General features: G+C 46.3%; 1 protein-coding gene across 2 annotated transcripts; it reads right to left on the bottom strand.

Annotated features, from left to right (window-relative positions):
* Positions 1 to 1,165: 1,165 nt before the first annotated feature.
* LOC125920833 (protein CutA homolog) lies at positions 1,166 to 21,810 on the bottom strand. Of its 2 annotated transcripts, XM_049628009.1 has the most exons (6): positions 17,838 to 18,126; positions 13,788 to 13,936; positions 6,870 to 6,929; positions 4,634 to 4,679; positions 4,330 to 4,379; positions 1,166 to 1,504 (listed from the first exon to the last, which is right to left on the bottom strand). In XM_049628009.1, exons 1-6 carry the CDS (start codon positions 17,904 to 17,906, stop codon positions 1,402 to 1,404), a joined length of 477 nt encoding a protein of 158 aa, XP_049483966.1. In that variant the 5' UTR covers positions 17,907 to 18,126; the 3' UTR covers positions 1,166 to 1,401. The 2 variants fall into 2 exon arrangements, 1 of the variants encoding a protein (XP_049483966.1); XR_007457222.1 differs by lacking the exons at positions 1,166 to 1,504; positions 4,330 to 4,379; positions 4,634 to 4,679; positions 6,870 to 6,929; positions 17,838 to 18,126 and adding an exon at positions 19,773 to 21,810 and having other exon boundaries at positions 13,848 to 13,936.
* Between the last annotated feature and the right edge of the window lie 272 nt (positions 21,811 to 22,082).

The raw sequence follows: 22,082 nt of genomic DNA, 5'->3' as shown, positions 1-22,082 counted from the left end.
GGTGTTCCCAAAGGGCCCTGGGCGAGCCTCCATTTTATATTTGGAGGAACTAAGGTTCAAGAAGCACAGTAAGTGTCAGAACTCGAGCCTGGCAATAGCTCTGCACATATCCTTCCCTCTGGGAAGACCCAGGATGCCAAAGAGGCCTGTGGGCCCCACAGTCTCCCCAGAGTGGGGTTACCTTGTGACAGATTCCGGGAGGGAACCGAGGTCAAATCTTTCTCCTCACCCTAAAGGGGTGCTGCCTCCCCTGCCCTCTTTCACCTGACACCCGGGAGCAGGCAGAGCAGAGTACCAGACACAGGGTGAGCGGTCTCGGCTTTACCATTCTTAACACGCCACCCCTTTGCCGGACCTCAGTGCAGTTCAGTTTCCTTTGGTAATCTATAAAATGGAGACTGGCTTAGACCCCTGGTTTACCAGCTTTTATCAAAAAAAACTCAAAAAAACTTACAAGGGAGTTCAATACATAAAAGTGATACAAGACAGTTCTTCTACTGGTTGAGGTATATATTGGTTGAGGTATGGGTGGGGAGCGGGTCTCATACCCTTACCCCACCCAGGAAGCACCCAGGGTACCGTACCTTCTGTTGACTGCTAGCTCAGGGGAACAAGTCTGAAAAACCCTAGTCTAGCAGTTCCCCAGGGTTCTTTCCCACTTTAGGATGCTCAGTTTCAATGCTCAAGTGACCAGGTTAGTACCATGGGCTCAGAACCTAGGTCTCTAATGAGCAAGGCACCAGAACCTTCTGATACCTGTCACATTCAGGCTAGGGAGGAGTCTAGACCTATTTCCACTCACGAAGCTGTGTCTAAGCCCTAATACTCCTACAGTCCTATCCCCAATCACAAAGCCCATTCCCACCATTCAGGAATAACAAATACCATCTTTAGTTACAAAAAATAACCCTGCTTGTCCCTGAAACCCCACCATTAGCAACTCATCCTTTTGCATAAAGTGCTTGCCAGCTCCCCTAGAAAGTGACATTCATCCCACACACCGGATGAACAGGTCACCAGGTCCATTCTTCCTGCATCCTGGGCACTCAAGGTAGGCCCAGCGACTGCAGGAGATGACAAACGTCACCCTCACTGCCATCTCCTCTGGGCCCCCCCCCCCCCCCCCCCCATATAACTGCCCTCACCCTCCCACCCCCTGGCCACCTTTAAGCATGAAGCACTCAGAATCCAGTTCCATTGCGTTGCATGGCCCGACCAACCCGGCCTCCTCCTCCAGCCTTGGGGGCCTTAGACCTTCACCTCCTCAAGATCCTCAGCTCTTCCGCGCTGACACACAGGCTCCAGAGATGCGAGGAGGCAGCTAGAGGCCCCCCGCCTCCCCAGAGGGCGGCTGCCGCAGGCTAGAGGCAGCCGGCGGGACCTGCAACGAGCCGCCCCCGCTCAGTCCTCCCCCGTGCCCTCCTCCAGCCACTTTAGATAGCGCGCATCTCCTTGGTCCATGGGAAGACTGAAGACCTCTGGGATTTCAAAAGGATGCACCAACCTTTGGAAAGAAAGCAGAGCCCTGTGAGTGACTATGATGAGAATCAGCCTATGCAGTTAAACCCAAGCGGCCGGCCTCCTGTGAGGCTGCCATCTACCGCCATTCCACCTGCCCAGGCCCATAGGCCGCTGCTCCTGAGCCTGTTTCCCACAAGGGATGAGGTGGGCCAGATGGCTCCCCCGGTCATGGGTTCCAATTCTAAGCCTGCCTCTTGTAGCTGTGTGACCGTGGACAAATCACTTCATTTCTCCACAGGCCCTAAAAAAAGGGTGTCAAAATAGTACCTATGTGACTGGGCTGCTGGGGAGTGAGACGAGGCACAGAAGGCACTTACCTGGCGTACCGATGGGCACTGCATGCGTTCATTACATGGCAGTTACTGTCTGTATCACTATCCCACGCTCATCGCTGTGCCTTCCCCAAACGACCCCCCGTATCTCTGCATTGTCTTCTCCACCAAGAAAGTTCTGTTCGTCACTTACAAGCCCGTCCATCCTTCAAAGCCCAGCTCAACCACTGATCTTCTCCCAGGGATCTTCCTCGACCATCCAAACCCATAGGAAGCTCTTCTTTCTCTCCATCCTTTCACCTGGCCCTCGGCACACAACGCAAGTTCTTTTCGCTTCTTAGACTGAAGAGATATGAGGCCTTGGGCCTCAGTCCCCCATCTGTCAAATGCGGGGAACAATCCCTGCTTCCTTTCCAATGAAGGAGGCACTGTAAAATTTTCATGAGACAGCATGCGTAGTAAATCACAACACATGCACGCGTGCCTAAACATTTGGAGTTGGGGTGATTTTATCCAGTGACCAAGGATAATGCATTTTCTTATTTCAGGGCACACATCAGTGTGTTTGTTTTCTGTTTTTTTTTTTTTTTTTTTTTTTTTTTTAAGATCTTATTGGGTTTATTCAATGATTCAAAAACCAGGCAGCATCCCCTCTAGCAAACAGAAAAGGAGCTCCCTCACATATGTGTTTTTATTAGCAGACATACAGAACTCAGTGTGTGTATGAAGGCAGTGTTTGGACGCACAGAATAAGACCGTTTTAACACGTTAGTAGTAAGAGCTGCCGTGCCACCACCAAGAATCACTGATTTTTTTTTCCTTTGAGAGGAAGAGAGAGAGCACGCATGTGTTGGGGAGGGGCGGAGAGAGAGGGGGGACAGAGGATCTGAAGCTGTGCTGACAGCAGAGAGCCCGATGCAGGGCTGGAACTCACGAATCAGGAGACCGTGACCTGAGCTGAAGTCGGATGCTTAACTGAGCCACCCGGGTGCCCCAAGCATCAATGATTTAAGCCAGCGCTTCTCGAGCTTTAATGTGCGTAGGAATTCCATGGGGATCTTGTTAAACTGTAGTTTGACTCCTTAGTTTGGGGTGAGAGTGAGGAGGCAGGCCTAGCAAGCTTCCAGGTGATGCCAATTACTCCCCAAACCATACCGTGAACACCAATCTAGACCAGCAGTTTTCAGAGTGAGGCCCACTGACCCCTGGGGAATTCTAACACGCTGCCAGGTCCATGAGGCCAAAACTGTTTTCAGAAGAATACTAGTTTTCATTTTTTTAATGTTTATTTTGAGAGAGAGAGAGAGAGAGCGGGGGGTGGGGGGGGGAGAGGGAGACACAGAATCCGAAGCAGGCTCCAGGCTCAGAGCTGTCAGCACGGAGCGGGATGCAGGGCTCGAACTCACGAACCGCGAGATCATGACCTGAACCGAAGTCGGCTGCTTAACCGATGGAGCCACCCAGGCGCCCCGAAAAATACTAATTTTCTATTAATCTTCTTACTGTGTTGACCCCTGCACTGCTGGTGCAAAACAATGCCGAGTAAGACTGCTGGCACCTCAGCACGCGGCAAGGCAGTGGCACCACAGTGTATGAGCCTCAGGTGCTCTTCTCCACCGCACGCTCGGGCTTCAGAAAAGTCACGTTCACTTAAGAACATCCTCGATAAAACAGCAAAGATCACTATTGCTATTGCACTTCAGCCCTTGAGTCCCTGTCTCGTTAATGACGAAATGGAAAGTGCACATTAAAGCACTTCTGCCGGATTCTGAAGTTCAACGTTGTCTTAAACCTGTCTGCCCATTGAAGCCACAAGCCAAACTAAACAAACTGCACTTTTTTTCATGGAACACCATTTTTAATTTCAAGCCTGAGTGACCATAATTTGTCTGTCATGTTTACAAATGCTGGTTACTGTGGTTTGAGCATTAGGCAGACGTTTTTCTCTAATGTGAACAAAGTGAGCCGATCACTCAAATGAAGACAACTGATACCATTTGTTGAGGAAAAATTCATGTTTTCAAGCAAAAATTAGAAGTTTGAAAGTTTGAGTTTATCATCATGAGCGTAAAAGTGTCCCAGTACTTAAGAGGGAGTATGTTTTCTGAGGAGACGCAGCCTTCTCAACAAGCCAGATGTTGCCAAAATATAAAATGATGCCATTTTTCTCACTTTGTTTCTTGGAAAATATGGTTACTTCCCATAAAAATGTATTACTTATGTTTATATAGAACAGTTGTATTGTTATTATTTTAAATGAACGAAAACATTTTTTTAATTTCATAGTTTTACTTTCTAATGCAATAAACTTTAATATAACCTTAAGCTCCCCTGGGATCCGAAGACCAAAATCTTGAGAACTACTGTCTCCACTCACTCACTCTAGCCTCTCATTTTATAGCTGGAGAATCTGAGGGACAGGGACATGCCCAGGGTCATATGAGAGGTTGGTGACTAGGCTCTAGGTCTCTTGCTTTTCAAGCTCATTCACTTAGTTCCCAGGACGTCCCTGGCTGAAAAGACACACCAGCATTACCTGATATAGCTGAACAGCATGCGGACCTTGGAAGTCTTTGTCTTTATTAGCTGTGAAAGAAAAAAAAATCCCTGCTTTAGGAAGGACCTTGGCCCCAGCCATGCAGCTACTCGTTCATCTGGCCATTTTGGAGACAGCATTCATCCAGGTCACCAGGCACCGTTGCATTTGCAGATTAACCCAGGGCACCTGATGTGAGGCAAGAACCTCAAGCAGTTGATCTTTGCTCATTTTTAATTGGAACCTTGGTCTCACTCTCCATCGAGGCCCCAACCGCCCCCCCCACCCCCCCATCCTCACTCACCAACAGGATTTCAGTGGCTTCTTCTATTTCTCCATTCCAAAAGTACCTGGAGAAGAGAACAAAACCAAATTATGATGCTCACAAGAAGAGCCCAGGAGATACCAAACCTGGCCCAATTAGGTGGCTTACCAAGGTGGAGACTTTAAAATCCTTCCAACCCCACACAAAAATGTCTATAATTGGCCAAGTCCCCAGAGGTCATCGAGTCCAATCATTCTAATGCATGCTTCTAGTAGCTGTCTGAACATTCTCTCTCTTGAATAAGTCCATCGATCTACCTTACAGGCTTTCACCTGAGATGGTTTTCCTTCCGGTATGCCAACATCTGCCACCCAGTTGTTTTCCCTAACTTCCACATGAAGAGCCACCTCAGGACAGCCCTACAGAAACTCCTGTTTTCTCTCCTCCAAATTGGGCATTTCCAGCTCTTTCTGTGCTCATCCTACAGTCATGACTTCCAGGACCCTCCCATCCTTTGGACTGGTGCTACTTTTATTACTGACTCTTTAAGTGGAGAACCCACAAATGGAGAACTAAAAAAACACAGGAGGCTTCAGGGAAAAAGTGAGCTTTATAACATATGGAAAGAAACAGGCCCAAAAGTTAAAAAAAAAAAAGTCAGTAACGATGTTGAGAAAAGAACACAAAAACAGCATCACTGGCAGGGAAAGAAATTTGGCCCGAGAATATCTACACTGACCCAGGGCAAGCCCAAGATGGATGACCTAGGCCATCGGCACTGTGGTGAAGGGATTGATTATAAAAAGGACGGACGTATGAAGGGAATGCTAGGCTGAAATGCTGTTCTAGTTCCCAAGCACTGGCTTTATATGAATCACTTACATAATTTTTTTAAAATTCAGTGAGCCAGGCCCAGCCCCCAGGGAGAATGACTGAGTAGCAGCTCCAGAATGGAGCTCAGGCCTCTAAAACACAGCCACATTTGGCTGTGCTGACAGCTCAGAGCTGGAGCCTGCTTCAGATTCTGTGCCTCCCTCTCTCTGTGTCCCTCCCCTGCTTGCACTCTGTCTCTTTCTCTCAAAAATAAATAAAAATAAAAAAAAAATTAAAAAAACCCACAGCCACACTTGGGAGCTACAGCTACAGACAGATGTGAGCCACTGAGGGGAGGGCACTGCTGGAGGTGTGGAGGGGGCTTTCATAACACAGCACTTTCCTGCTCTGACCTTCAGAGTAGATACTATTTCTCTCTCTCTCCCCCTCCCCCACCAGGGGAGGAAGGAGATGAGAAACAGGCTGATCAGAGATTTCAAGGCATAAGACAAATCTTGCACAGCTAGTACTGGGATGCTGAGATATTTTGATAAGGGAAATGGTACAACCAGGATTAACTCCTGTGAGGGAGTTAACAAAATGAGAGGCAGACACTACAAAGAAGCAGCTTGTCACATAAGCTAACCTCTGAGTTTCCCACAGAATTCAAAAGGGACAGGAATTATTTTCCTTGATATCTTAATAGGCTTACTCAGGGATGGAATGTCCAGTCTGACTTCTTTTTTTTTTTTTAATGTTTATTTATTTTAGAGAGAGAGAGAATGAGAATGAGCAGAGAGAGAGGAAGACACAGAATCCAAAGCAGGCTCCAGGCTCTGAGCTGTCAGCACAGAGCCTGACGTGGGGCTCGAACCCATAGGCTGTGAGATCATGACCTGAGCTGAAGTCAGACGCTTAACCTGACTGGGCCACTCAAGTACCCCCGGTCTGACTTCTTTGCTAATAACAAGCTAACTAATTTAAACAAAGAATGTTGGTTAAGCATCCAGCTCTTGACTTCAGCTCAGGTCATGATCTCATGGTTCATGGGTTTGAGCCCCGAGCTGGGGCAGTGCTGACAGTGTAGAGCCTGCTTGGGATTCTCACTCTCTCCCTGTCTCTGGCCCTCAGCCGCTCGTGTGTTCTCTCTCTCTCTCTCTCTCTCTCAAGATAAACAAACTTAAAAAAAAAAATTTAAACAAAGAATGTGCAAACAAGATTCATTGTTCCTAAACTATAATTTTTTTCCACCCTTCTGTTTACATAGCCTATTTTTGCTTTTATTGGTTGACATAAATCCACTAATTGATTTCCTCTGAATATAAATTAACAATGAACTGTTCACTAATCAAATGCCTTTGAGTTGTTCTTTGACAATTTCCCATTAGTTCGTTGTCCTTCCCACCAGCCAGGACCTGACCTCACACTCCCACACTCTTCCACAGGCCACAGCAAAACTCACAGTGAGGATGCCTTGGGCAGGATGTTCACAGAGGCAGCCAGCTTCTTATCCAGTATAGCCCTAAAGCAGACAGAGAGAGAGAGAGAGAGAAAGAGAGACCATCACCAAGGTAAGTACCCAGCATCTTAAGAAAAGGGACAAGGGACAGGAGTTCCTGGGAATTACCCAGGAAACCAGAGTTTACGTAGATAACCATTTAGAGGGCCCCTTCCTCCTCAAACCAACACATTCCACAACCACCAGGCACAGAACTTCTAAAGACAGTGCTATTTATAAGTCCTCCCCTGGGTGGGGAGGAAGGTAGAGAAATAGCTATGGGAAGGCAGTTTTAAGGACAGGCCCAGGGGAAGGGGAACAGATTAACACTGGACAGAGTACAAGACCTGGATTCTGTTCCTGACCCTGCAGTGGATGGTTGTGTGACTTTAACCACATTCTTTCATTCCAAGAATAAGTATTCGAGCATCTGTCCAAGACAGGCATGTCCCCCTGACTCAGGCTGCCTCTCCTGCTGTATAGTTACAGTAACAGGATAGGTTCAGTCAGCGGTTTCCAAACCTTTCAGTCAAGAACCCATTTTATTCTATCACCATCTTCTGCTTTTGTCCGATAGGTATCCGGCTGACACTGCTTCTGATCTGTAGATACCCACATGACCACACAGATCAGATACAACTCCTAATAAAAGCAAAAACCCATCATACTTCTTTTCACCTCTTAATTTATGTAAAGGTTTCTACCACAGGCCTCAAAGCACAATCATCACCTTTGCAGACCTGTAAGATTTTTTTTGTTTTTTTACAGATCATAGGTTGGAATCCCTGGTCTGATAGTCTGATTCCTGTGCAGAGCCCTGATGAACACAATCAAATGCACTTGAATTAGTACAAGTGTCACGGAAACAGGAGCACCGCCAAGTCATCAACGCAAAGAGGCGTTCTCAGACATCAAAACCTCAAGCCCTCAAATCAGGCAGGCCTTGACAAACATTTCTCAGGTCTCAGGCAGCCAAGGGGGCCTGATCTATTCTCCGAAGTGCTTGGACCCTGAGCCCCGCTCATTGATACCTCCTGCCCTCAGCTGTTGCCAAGAGAACTGACCTACTTTCTCTTCCATGAGTTCCAGGCTGAGCGTGGCTCTATTTAAGGCTCCACATTTTGTGACAGTCCCTTGGAAAGTTCCAGAGATAAATAAATCCCTGACTGTAAGGAGAGACACATGGCACAAATCTGTTTAAGCACCTGCTGCAAGGCTTGCTCACTCAATCGTCCGCTGAGAAAGTACATTTTATTGGTCCTGACGGTGGCAAGGAAACACAGGGGGTGAATTAAACCTTAAAAAAAAAAATAATTCCATTGTCTCATAGGCCCAGAAGGTGAGCTCCTCAGAGACTGTCATGGCAACCTGTCCATGGGTAAAAGACTAGAAACGTGGAGGGCTATGTTATTCAAAAAGCCCCTGTGGCCAAAAACCAAAACCAGAGAGTGTGAGAGCAAGAGAGAACATTAGCTGACTGATAACACACACACACCAAGACAAGCAGCGAGTCACAGGTGGCAGCTGAGGTCCTCACGCTCATCCGAGGACAGCAGAAGATAGAGACGCGTAGAGCCTCGAGAAACTGCCAAATTCACAGACTAGTGAATCACAAACCACATACGTGGTCTGGCTCTTGTGGCATTTTAAAAATTCTTGATTTTGTTACTAATATTTACTATCGGGATATTTCACACTCAAAAAGTAAGAGATTATCAGGGCATCTGGGTGGCTCATTCGGTTAAGCGTTCGACTTTGGCTCAGGTCATGATCTCATGGTTTCATGCGTTCGAGCCCTGCATCCGGCTCACTCTATCAGCGCAGGCCTGCTTCGGATCCTCTGTCCCCCTCTCGCTTTGTCCCTCCCCTGCTGTGTGTGTATGCGTGTGCATTATCTCTCTCTCTCTCAAAAATAAACATCAAAAAAAAATAGATTATCTTGTTTCTCACCAGAAAGCGAGTCTTGTAACATCGGACATACTGTCCTCCAAGGTCACATTTACCTAGAGCTGAGCAGTGGCTATTCCCTCGAGGTGACATCCACTTCTCAGGTCCACACATTCCCACTGCCCTCCTTCCTCCCAGTGTGCAGAAGAGTCAGGGCTGCTACCTACCATCGCCGTCCCTCATCACACCCCAGCCCACTTTGCTCATTTAGGGGCCTGCTTGTGGGTATTTGTGTTTGCGCCCCTGATCTGATCCACTTCCCTCTTATCTACAGGAGGTCGAAGCCCAGAGAAGACGACTCGTGTAAGGCCGTACGTGGAGTGGGAAGCAGAGAGGACACTAGAATCCAGGTCTCCCAGTTCAACATTCAGGATTTATACTCCGGCCCCAACAAGAGATGTTTCTAGATCATTTTTCTAGCTAAGAACGTGTCTGTCAATGAAGAGATCTAAGAACACTGCCAAGAACCAGAACTGAACTGACCCCGAACTGAGAGGCAGCAGACTAAACTTTAAAGAACGCTAAAGAAGAAAGACCACCACACCAACTGAAGCTGAGAGACGCGGTCTCGCTGTTGGTTCTGTAGCTCAGGCTGGGCTTCCTGCCTGCTCCTGGTGACGGGCCCTCCCCATCACGTACCATCTACTTCTACAAAGCCTGGAAACTACACCTGCCTGCCTCTTTTCTATCCAAACCACTAATAAAAAATACCAAACAAAATAGGTTGAGTGAGAGCTCCACGGCCACATCCCTAAAGGCTCCACTTGAGACTTCCAGTCCGACCGGACAGACTAGACAGATACTCCATCCTCCCCTTTGACACCAAAGCCTAGAAGCGACAGGAAATACCTGTCGCTCAGCCATGCCAGCACACGGTAAGAACGCACTGCGTACCAACGACTGTGGGGAAGCCCCAAAGAAGAAAGGGCAGTCCTGAGACACGAATGGGAGCATGCAGGGGAGCTGCCACAGGAGACGAGAGCAACAGTCCCCGTCTGAAGGGGACGGGAACCAGAGCAGGCAGGAACGCGGAGGCAACCACCAAGGTGGGTAGCTGGGATGCCACAGCAGAGGCGGACCCCCAAAATCTCCCAGGGCCCAGGCAGCAGTAATGGAGTGTCTGTCCCCAGGCAGGAGCGGAAAGTGTGCCAGAAGACCAGCCAGTAGGACACCCCGGCCAGGTGAACGTCCCCCCAGTGCACACTCACACTGGAGACAGTGCTGCGTGTCTTTGCAGCCATTCTGCACTTCCCCACAAGCACGACTAAAAAGATGAGAGAGGTCACAATTAATCACAAGGTAATTGAGGAAGGTCAGTAACCAAGAGAGACAAAAACTCAACAAACAGAAGAATTTACACAAGAGAACCAGTTAATAGGACATTCAAAACCAAGATTTTAAAATAAGTAGAACTGTGTACACTTGAAAGTTGCTGACAGCAAATCTTCAAAGTTTTCACCACACACACCCACACGCAAGAGAACTAGGGAAGGTAATGAATGTGCTAACTAACCTTACTGGGGTAATTGTTTAGTGTTATATATTTACATTAAGTATCACGTGGTCCTTAAATTTAAACAATGTTGTGTATGTCAATTGTATGTCAAGAAGGCTGAAGAAAATTAAACATAAATTAAGTATAATTAATATCCATAAAAGACAAAGCAAGGTTACTGCATCCATAAAATATGATCAGGCAATTATGAAAGAAGAGCAGTTGGTTAAACTATTAAAAAAAAACTCTATGGGAATGCAAGCTGGTGCAGCCACTCTGGAAAACAGATGGAGGTTCCTCAAAAAACTAAAAATAGAAATACCCTACAACCCAGCAATTGCACTACTAGGTATTTATCCAACGGACACAGGGATGCTGTTTCGAAGGGGCACATGCGCCCCAATGTTTATAGCAGCACTATCAACAATAGCCAAGTATGGAAAGCACCCAAATGTCCATCGATGGATGAATGTATAAAGAAGATGTGGTATATACATACAATGAAGCATTACTCGGCGATCAAAAAGAATGAAATGTTGCCATTTGCAACTACGTGGATGGAACTGGAGGGTATTATGCAAAGTGAAATTAATCAAAGACAAAAATCATATGACTTCACTCATATGATGACTTTAATAGACAAAACAGATGAACATAAGAGAAGGGAAACAAAAATGTCCTCCTCAGGGAAGGGGACAAAACATAGGAGACTCATAAATTGGAGAACAAACAGAGGGTTACTGGAGGGGTTGTGGGAGGGGGGATGGGCTAAATGGGCAAGGGACATTAAGGAATCTACTCCTGAAATCACTGTTGCACTATATGCTAACTAATTTGGATATAAATTTTAAAAATTTTTAAAAAAACTGTAAATGTTTAAACAAAATAATCAATAGAAGGGCTGAATAGCAAAACAGCTGAAAAACAAATAAGAGAGAACACTACTCCAAAATTCTCCTAGTACATAGAATAAAGAAACAGAAAAATATAAAAGTTCAGTCAGAGAGAGCAAATTCAACATGTACCTAACTAGGAGTTATAGGAAAAGGACAGAGAAAGAATAAAAAGAGAATATTTACCAAACCAACAGTTGAACATTAAGATAGAAACTCCTAATTAAAAAAAAAAAAAAAAGAGGGATACCTGGGTGGCTCAGTCGGTTGAGCATCTGACCCTTGATTTCAGCTCAGGTCATGATCCCAGGGTCGTGGGACTGAGCCCTGTGTCAGGCTCCATGCTGAGCATGGAGCTGCTTGAGATTCTCTCTCTTTCTCTCTCTCTCTCTCTCTCTCTCTCTCTCGGTCTGTCTCTCTCCCTCCCTCCCTCCCTCCCTCCCTCCGCTCCTCTCTCCTGATCACACGCTCTCTCTCTAGAGTAAAATTTTAAAAAGACAGAAACTCCATGGGGCGCCTAGGTGGCTCAGTCAGTTGGGTGTCCGACTTTGGCTCAGGTCATGATCTCGCAGTTTGTGAGTTCGAGCCCCGCGTCGGGTTCTGTGCTGACAGCTCAGAGCCTGGAGACTGCTTTGGATTCTGTCTCCCTCTCTCTCTGCCCCTCCCCTGCTCATGCTCTGTCTCTGTCTCAAAAATAAATAAAACATTTAAAAAATTTTTTTTAAAAACATAGAAACTCCTGGGGCGCCTGGGTGGCTCAGTCGGTTAAGCGGCCGACTTTGGCTCAGGTCATGATTTCACGGTCCATGAGTTCGAGCCCCGAGTCGGGCTCTGTGCTGACAGCTCAGAGCCTGGAGCCTGCTTCAGATTCTGTGTCTCCCTCTCTCTGACCCTCCCCCGTTCATGCTCTGTCTCTCTCTGTCTCAAAAATAAATAAACGTTAAAACAGCTTCTCTTTAAAAAAAAGAAAACATAGAAACTCCTAAAAACTATCAGAGAGAAAAAGTATTATCTACAAAGGAACGAGACCCCAATAAACACCTGACTTCTCATCAGAACCCCGGAGGCAAGAAGGCAATAGAGACCCCTCCCCAAGCTGACACTGATACATTTACTGAGCTGGCCTTCCAACTAGTTAGGACCCAGGTATTAGAATCCTTTTCCTCCCAACACCCCACCTCACAGATGTCAGCTGATAGTTCTCTGACAGGACCCAGACTGGCTGATCCAGGGGTCGAGACAGTTTAGCACAGACCCTGGGCATACCAGAAGCATCAGAAAGGATTTCGGTTTCTAGCTGCTAAATATTATGGTTGTATTTCTGGAGTAATCACAGGTTCTTTTAGACAAGTGCTATTCTCAGGGCACCTGGGTGGCTCAGTTGGTTGAGCATCCAACTTTGGCTCAGGTCATGATCTCACAGTTCCTGAGCTGGAGCCCCGCAATGGGCTCTCTGCTGTCAGCACAGAGCCTGTTCCAGATCCTCTGTCTCTTCTCTCTCTCTGCCCTGCCCCCACTGTCTCTCTCTCTCTCTCTCTCAAAAACAAATATTAAAAAAAAAAGAAAAACTTTAGACAAGGCTATTCTCCAAAGGTAACATTAATGAAGGAAAAATAGACATTCTAGTTGGGGGAAAGAGAATTGAATAAATTGCAAGGTTAATCTGTGACCAACAATTTGGGGGGCTTTGTGTCCCCAAAGACCAGATTCAACATTTTAAAAGACTGTAACTTAGTCTATCATCAGACTTCAAGAATGCTGAGCTACAAAGTAAAAAGCCAAATTCATTACCCTCTAGACCCACTAACCCTCTTCAAAGCTGTAGCTATAAAAAAAGAGTGCGGGGGGTGGGGGGATTCATAGCCAACAAACATTTAATGAGTACCTATTACATCCAAGTTAGTGGGGTAAGAATTGCACATATTTCCTCGCCTTTAATCCTCACAACAGCCCTGTGAGGTAAGTGGCATGATGTTACGTTATACTGAGAAATCTAATGCTTTGAGAAAGAAAACAACTTGCCCAAGATCACACAGTTAGCTAAGTGGCACAGCCAACATTCAAATCCTGAACGTTTGATTCTAAGTCCAGTGCTCTTCGCACTACACCATAGCTGCTTTTAGAAAATTGCCAAGTATTTGAACAGCCTCCTCGCCCTCACTTGTCGTGGTGAGCACCTCTGGTACTAAGCTAGGAGAATATCTCCAAGAAGACAGCGGAGTCAAGAATTATAAGACAAAAATTCTCAACCTGCAAAGTCCCCCCATCCTCTGACTTTAACACCCTGGGCAAGCCACCTGACTCTCTACACCTCATATCCCTTAAATGCCCCCATGTGCCACTCAACATTTTCAGGCCCAGGAGCAGGATCCATGGTGGGGGGGGGGGGTCATTCAGCCATGGTCCTCTTATCACCCCAAGCTGACAGCTGCGTAGTGGACACACAGGGTTGTCAGAAGCAAGAGAGGGAGCCCAAAGTGGCCACCGTGGAGCATCCCGGTAGCTCCCCCAGCCTCCTGGGGCAACACCCGAGCCTCTTCACGAGACCTGGCAATATCTCTGGCAATCTGCTCGTTGGGACAGTTGACAAAGACGATGGAGTAAGTGCCGGATACGTAGCTGCCGGTGATAGCTGAATGGAGCTGCAGGCTAAGGGTCCTGAGCACTGGATAGGACAGGAAAGAAGCTGCCAGGATCTACATGGTGGGGAAAGAAAAACACAGGTCAGCAGTGACATGACCACTTCGCTATCTGCCAGCTCAAGCAAATTGGAACCAAGGCTAAGCATCATTTTCTCATCCCCATTCCCCATCCACAAAATAATTCCTGGTATCTGTATGGAGCTCTGGTGCTTAAACAAAGTTTTCATGCCTAAATATTTTCCTATTTTCATGCCTAAATATTTCATGCCTAAAAATTTGCATTTTGCAGGTGATAAAAAAAATGATAAAGAAATCAAGATCATGTAGCTTTTTTTTTTAACGTTTATTTACTTTTGAGACAGACAGAGACAGAGCATGAATGGGGGAGGGTCAGAATCCGAAGCAGGCTCCAGGCTCTGAGCTGTCTGCACAGAGCCCGAGGCAGGGCTCGAACTCACGGACCGCGAGATCATGCCCTGAGCTGAAGTCGGCCGCTTAACTGACTGAGCCACCCAGGTGCCCCTCACGTAGCTTTTTTAACTGGTGAAGCCAGGATTAGGAATCAAGTCTGGATGAGCAGAAACCCATTCTTATTGACAGAGCTACTACTGGAGGTAAAGCCAACTGGCAACCACTGAACTGCTATCATCCCATGGGGATTATTAGTAATGATAAGCTCTTACATCTGTTGATGTTTAGGGAGTTAATTTCACCTCCATTCATTTGTATATGTGCAGGCACTGTGGGTAGTCCAGTGGAACAGGTAGCCTAATTCAAAGTAATGTGACCTGTGTTACTGTAACTGAGAGGTGGTGGGACCTGGAGGAAGGCTGTACCTGAGGGAGCAGAAAAGCCTTTGAAGAGAAGGCACCGTCTAAGCTGGATCTGAAGCAATAAGTAGGTTTACAAGAGGAAAGGGAGGTACTCTTAGCAAATGACAGCATATACAAAGTCGAGAGGTATTTAGGGACAGATATCTAGTTTGCAGGTATGAGATCAGGAGGAAGAAAGACCGGCAAGACTTACAAAGACAAGGGTCAGACAGAGGAGTCTGGGGTTTACACTCATGTGACAGGGTGCTTTCGTAGGTTTTTAGGCAGGAGAGTAATAAACACGGTCAAGCTGAGTAAAGTAACAGAAGAGAGAGGAGGGACCAGAAGGCAGTCTATTTAAAAGGCCACTACAGTGTTCTAGGAAACAGACTTTAACAACTTGAGCAAAGAAGATGGCAGTGACAATGTGAGAGCAAAAGACACTCAAGACTGAATTATCCTCACTATTTTAATGATAAAGTTTAAAATAAGACGAACTGGAAATAACTGATGAACAGTCTCCATTCCAGGGCTCTCTGCTTGGGGGATACCATAGAGCCATTAAGAGGATGGAGGCAACTTGGAGGGGCCACAGTGTGACTCAGGCAAGGCTGAACAGGAACGCGCTTCTCCTGCCTCCCAGCCCAGGGCTCAGGCCTCACTCAAACAAGCCTCTGTTCTCCCACTCTCCTTCCACATTATTGCCTGGGGCCTGGCTCCTACTTCTTGGCAGGGCCTGAGCAGCGTTTTTATGTTCTGAGCTCCAGTTTGACTAGAGGCCTGTCTGGGTTGGGTTTCTCATTCCCTCCTACCACCTCCACCGACACCTCCAATTCAAAATACCAGTCCTCTGAACTAAACCAGTGACCGTGCAAGAACAAAAGAACCAGGCGGTGCAATGAAGCTTTTATTGCATGTGTGCGTTTTTTAATGACAACCCAATTAGAGTATAAGAAAAAAATTAAAGCACTAGAAAGCAGGATTTAAATCCTATTGCCAGTACTGCTAACTGCCTGTGGCCTTCCACAGGTTACTTCCTCTCCCTTCTATAAATGTTATCTAGAATATGGAGATCCTGACACTTGTGCTGCCTACTTCAGAGTTGTCATGGGTTCAAACCAGCTAGAGAGACTACTTTGTAATCACGAGTTCAATCGAGGAAGGGAACGTGCTTTGCTCATCACTGTATCCCCAGAAAAGTTGATGGCCACAGCAGGTTAATATTTGTAAACTAGTGAATTAATATACCAGTAATGTGTGGTTATTAAGGCTGAATACCCTTGTGAAGTAGAAAGGGCTCTGGAGTCACCCACTGCTGCTTTGAGCAGAGAACTGAACATACTAGAACATGCAAGGTGTCAACTACATGACTCTCAAGTGGCTTCCAGGGCAGACTGTAAACAAAAGGGGCAGTGGGCTATCCCCCCAATCAAAAGAGCCACTCCTGGGGAAGATGTGGGACATTTCAGCCAGCAGGTATCAGCAGAAAACAGAGCTAACAGGATTAACTACAAACTCCCCTAAAACGTGTTGGAAACTCTCATACGAACTCACAATCAAAATGCTAAGAGTAAGAGGTAAGTGGGCCCTCAGCTATTACCTAAGATAACCTTTCATTTACCAAACAAGGTAACTGAGACAGAACATACAGGAACTCTGTGATAGAACCAAGACTTGAAACCAAGGCTCTTCCTCCCACTGTGGACTCTTTGAACTGCAATGACCAGGAATTGGTCTAGTGGGGTCATGTCAGCTTCACATACTCCAGTGGTTCTCAACTAGGGGCAACTCCCCCCTGCCCAGGGGACATCTGACAATGTCTGGAGACAATTTTGACTGTCATAACTGGGAAGGAGATGATATGGCATCTAGTAGGTAGAGGCCAGGATTGCTGCTAACATCCTCTTGTTCCATTGATCACAGTGAAATACAGACAGTTGTCTGCACAAGTCTCCCCCATTGGGCATGAGCTCCTTAGTCCCATTCATTTCTATGTTCCCAGCACTTTACAAACCTTGACAGGGAGTACAGATTTGAGAAATGTTTGTGGACCTACCAAAAACGTGTCAGAAGCATGAAAAGTCAGTTTGGAACCAAGGGTGGACCACAATATATTACAAAGTGGCATTCTATGAAAGTAAGATTGATGGGCAATACACACATCACAGAATTCCCTAATAAAAACATTATAACGGAAAAAGATCTACTATAATTTTTAAAGTCTTTATAACATTTTCATACTTACCTTTTACTATACACTTTTTCTAACTTTACATTTGTTTAAAATATGAACCTTTCAGTTCATATTTCATTCTGCCTTTTTCCTTTTTTGTCCTGGAATATTCACACAGCTTTTAAGAGGTTATGATTGACTTTAAAATCAGTGTTAAGACAGAAGAGAAGAGGCCTCAGAAACCACCCAGTGGTTCTAACCTTGTAATCGACCTAGTTTTAAGGAATCTAAGATACTCTGGAGTTGAGTGCTACATTGTGTTTATCTATATACACTTTCCTTGGGTGCAGAGCCAGAACTTTCTCACAAACACACAAATCAAACAAATCTACAGTCCTAAAAAGGTTAAGAGCCACTGATTTGTGCCAATATTTAAGAAGGGGGATGGAAGAGCCAGAGAGGGGAAGAAATCACCCAAAAGGGAAGTAGCAAGGCTTCTGATCCTCTCCTACAGTTCTTTCCACCTCCCGCTCAAACACCACCACCAGCAGTACTCTGTAGGCACTTCCAACCTCAACATTTTACGATATTTCATAGATGAGAAAACAAAACTCTTCCCCAAATGCAGAAAAACAAGATGGTAACTGCAAGAGAAAGAGGCAAAGAACCTACCCTGTGACCCTCACAGGAGAACTCACCAGCGACACCCCTTCACCTCCCGGACAACTCTCGCCATGAAACAGCCCAGGCACTCGCCCTCACAAGGTGGGGAGTGAAGGGTTGCTGGAAATCTTCAGAACCATGCTACAATCTCCAGAACCCGGGCAGTGTCTCCAGGGATCTTCCTACCTGCCTGGTCCCAGCTCAAAATCCCAGGAGCAGAAAACAGAAATGCAGTTTCTTCCCTCAATCCCCAGGTTGGGGGTTTAGGGGTGAGAGAGTTCATGGAGTCGTAGCATGGGGCACTCACCAGGAGGCATATAAGGACAGAGGGCCGCAGGTAGCCTGGCAGAGGACACCGGGAGCCCAGCCTGTCCATGGCGTCGCTGGTAATTTAGTAGCACCGTAGCGAACTGTGGCCTCAGGCTGAGTTGCAAGCTGATGGGCGGGCACTGAGGGCCTAAAATGCCCTATCCCCTCACCACCTGCTGCCTGCCTCACTGCTCAGCCAGGCCCCAGCCAGGCTGGCCAGAAGTAGATAGTGAGGGGGCAGGGAAAGAGGGAGTAATTATTCTCACTAGGCGATTCTCTTCCTAGAAACAAAAGGCCCACGCACCAAATGCAGACCTATAACTCTTACAAAAATAAAAATAATAATTTTCCCTCCCCGTTGTAACAACAAAAAATGATAAAAATCCCCACATCACATGTACAGATAAAAAGATGGAAGTTTCTTAGATCTATAAAACTTTCAGAAACCATGGCACACAAACACGACCTACACAAACCTCTTCCACTTTATAGGGGCCTATCCTGCCAAAAATAACCAGTGAAGCACACGCACACAGGCGTGCGCGCACACACACACAGCTGCCTTCCTATCCCTCACAGCACCTCCTCCTCCCAAGAGCTCCCTTCTAACTCTCCCTGGCTTAAAATACATTTGTTCCCAGCTGCTCTTCTGGGAAGTCCTGTGAACTTCATCTTTCCAGGCCAGATGATCCATGCAGCTTTTTCCAGGGTTGATCCCACTGCCCTCTATTTCCCTAACGCACTTTGTACACACTTCTGTGGCAGCATTTTATATCAACCCTGGGGAGCTGCAAACAAATAAGAAAAGCAGCAAGCTAATGACTGACTGCTGCCCTTTGAGAACGCAGTTCTCGAAGTTCTCTCCATTGCCAGGGTTTGCAACTTTTAAATCCAGCTTTTTAATGTGAAAATATCTTAATTTTTAAATGAGATTTCTGGGGCAGGGGAAGGAGCTGACTACACAAGGATACAAGTAAACTTAAAGTGAAGGGAACTGTTCTGTATCTTGATTGTGGTAGTGGTTACACAAGTGTTAAAAAAAAAATTCAACAACTACACAGTTATATTGGTGAATTCTATTGTATGTAAACAGTCCCTTAAACAAAGAGCCAGGGAAATGCTGGAAACCAATTCAAAATTGTTTTACACTGGGTAGACCAAACAACTCATCTGTTAGCCAATGGATCGCAGGCTGCCGGTTCACAGCCTTTGTGTTTAATTATCTGCTTACTATCTCATTCCTTGGGACTATAACTTCTTAAAAACCCATACTTCCTAGCAGCGTCTGACAAAGTGGTTAATAAATCAGTTGTAGCCCTAGTCTTATCATTTACATGTTTAGCTGTGAAGACTCGTGTAAATTACATGGCCTCTCTGAGCTTTGGTGGACTTTTTGGTAAAGGAAGGGCTAATACCTCCTTCACAGGTCTAAAGTGAGGATTAATAAAGACAATTAATGTGAGAGTGTTGTAGAAAATCTAAGAGCATGTCAGCTTTTCAAAAGCAAGTAGTCTCATACTTACTATTATGGTTAACTCAGAAAATTTCGGGGCGCCTGGGTGGCTCAGTAGGTGAAGTGTCCAAACTTTGGCTCAGGTCATGGTATCTCATGGCTTGTGGGTTCGAGCCCCACGTTGGGCTCTGTGCCAAGAGCTGAGAGCCCGGAGTCTGCTTCTGATTCTGTGTCTCCCTCTCTCTCTACCCCTCCCCTGCTCTCACTCTCTCAAAAATAAGTAAATGTTAAAAGAAAAAAAAAATCTCCACCTGTGTTTGAAGAACTTAGCATCTGTGGAAAAACTGGGCTAGAGAAAAAAAAAGCTGAGCGGTCCTAAGAAAACCGTTATATCCAAAGTCCAGAAAAATAAATCAAGACTGTGATCTTTTATACCTATTACATTAATAAGAAATGTAGCCACTGTTAATGACCATTTACCTTAGATCCTGAGATGGCTTCCTGAGATCATGTCCCCAAGTTTAGCACGGGACCCCAAATAGCTTATGCTCAATAAATGTTTGTGGAATGACAAAACAATATAGATGTGTGGCTGATGATAAGCATGGTCATGATGAAAGTGATGTTGGAACAAGAGGGGAAGAATGGCAAGAGATGAATCATCATTTGGAAGAAAACGCGTCTGGATTCACTTCTTCAACTCAGGCACTTCTACTCTCTCCAGATTCAATTCTAAGGTTAGATTCCAAAAATCCAATTTTGCATTTATGGCTTCGGCAGAGTCTTCAGATACAGTAAGTCTCAGCGCCAATGCCTGAGGGTCCAGGATCTTCTTCTGGAGGCTTCTTATCCTCTTTCTCTGTCTCTACCTTCTCCTTTTGGGATTCAGATTCAGACTCCCCTTCAGACTCAGATTTTGTATCCATCTTCTACACCCACACTACTTCCTCTTTGTGTCTTCTTTGTTCAACTCCTTTGCTTTATTTTGAAGGTTCTTTTGCACCTCTTTACAGGTATATAACAATTTATTGAAGTCTTTTTTAAAGGCCAAACTTCGATACGGGAAAGGATCCCTATCCTTTGCAGCATCAATGAGGTCTGAGGCCTGGCATAAGAAAGCATTCAGTTTCCTTAGATTCATCTTTACCTCTAGTTCCAGGGTCTTGTCTTCTTCCATATTTATTGATACAGACTCTCTTTCAGTTATGAACAAAGCTTGAAACTTGAGCACCTCATTAATTTCCCCCTGTTCGATATCAATTAATTTAAAGTCCATCCGTGTTGCAGACTCCATGATTTTTGCAACTTCTTCATTAGCTCTAGGGAAACATGCATAATCATTCACAACATCATCCAAAAGTTTCCACCAGGCTTTATTAAGAGCAGCTGGTCTTATATCATCCATTGACTCTTTTATCACTACCAAAGCATCAGCAACGTTGTACTGTTGCCATGTTCCTCTCAAAGTAAGACAAGGGTTTTTTTCAATACAGTCAACAAAGTGGTCAAACATACGCTTGGTGTAATACCTCCTGAATGCTTCAATTATACCCTGATCCAAGGGCTGAAGACAGCTAGTGCCTTCCAGGGGGAGAAACACAGTATCAACATTAAGATGAGCAACCAAAAATGAGTCTGGGCGACTGGGACCTCTGTCCAAAATTAGCAACACTCTGAACTCAAGATTTTTTTTCTATTAAATAACTCCCAGCCTGATGAATCAAACAATTATGAAACCGATCCAAAAAGGGGGCAGCAGTTTGGGGTGTGAACTCCAGAATACAGGAAGGCGGTTTTTATCTTTTTCCAAAAGACATGTGGGATTAGGGTCTTTACAAAGCAGCAATGGTTTTATCATTTGGTCACTGGCGGCACTGGCACCAAAAAATGAGGGAAATCCTGTCCTTAGCTTCCTCTAAGCTTTCCGGATTTTGGTCTCTTTCCCTAAAAGTACGTGGAGGCATGCACTGCCAAAACTGGCTCATCTCCTCGGCATCGAAGACCCGTTGAGGCACATAGCTCTGATCAGCCTCTGGAGTTGTTTGGACGTACTTGGATGCCGACTGGGCAGTCAGCGCTTCTTCCCCTCCCATCGACCTCGAATTTCGCAGACTGTGGCGATTTCTAAACTTCTCAAACCATCCCTTGCTCCCATGAAACTTATCCGGGCTGCCCTTCCCAGTCGTTTCCACCCGCTGCTTGTAAATGCGTTTGGCCTGGCTGCAGACGGCCTTCAGCGTCGGAGGCCGCCCCGCTATGGTCTGGGCCTCCACCCAAAAAGGTTAACTCCGTCTCCAACTTCTCGATGTTTACGTGCCGGGGAATGCACCGCACCTTGGAGCGGAGAGGCGACACAGTCTCCATGCCGGCCCTGATGGCCTTCGCGTTTCTCCTAATGGTGCGCACGGTCTATTCGTTGACGCCCAACAGGGGCCCCACGTGGGTTTTACTCACGCCTTCTTCCAGCTTCTCGCGAATTTTCATCTTGTCTTCCAGAGGTATGACCCTCCACCTCCTCTGGATTCGTGTCTGGCCAGGGAGCAATATGCCCAATCGCCTCGGCTCCGCCTGGGGTGGCCTCGGCCGCCGCCGCCACCGCAGCCGACAGCCTGTGGCTTTGGGGCCCAGAGGCCGCCCGCGAGGCCATTTAAGCTTCTGTGGGTCCTCATCGTCACCACTCCGCTTGCCGGGCATTTGACGCGCCTTCGCTCTGGAAGGGAAATACGCAAGGCGACCGGAAAGTCAGCCTGCGGGACCCACCGAGCGGCGCCCACGATGACGCCCCGCCGC

Source organism: Panthera uncia, chromosome D4 (assembly GCF_023721935.1).
Source record: "Panthera uncia isolate 11264 chromosome D4, Puncia_PCG_1.0, whole genome shotgun sequence".
In the NCBI taxonomy this organism is placed as follows: Eukaryota; Metazoa; Chordata; class Mammalia; order Carnivora; family Felidae; genus Panthera; species Panthera uncia.
This window is presented reverse-complemented; position numbering and strand designations above follow the sequence as displayed.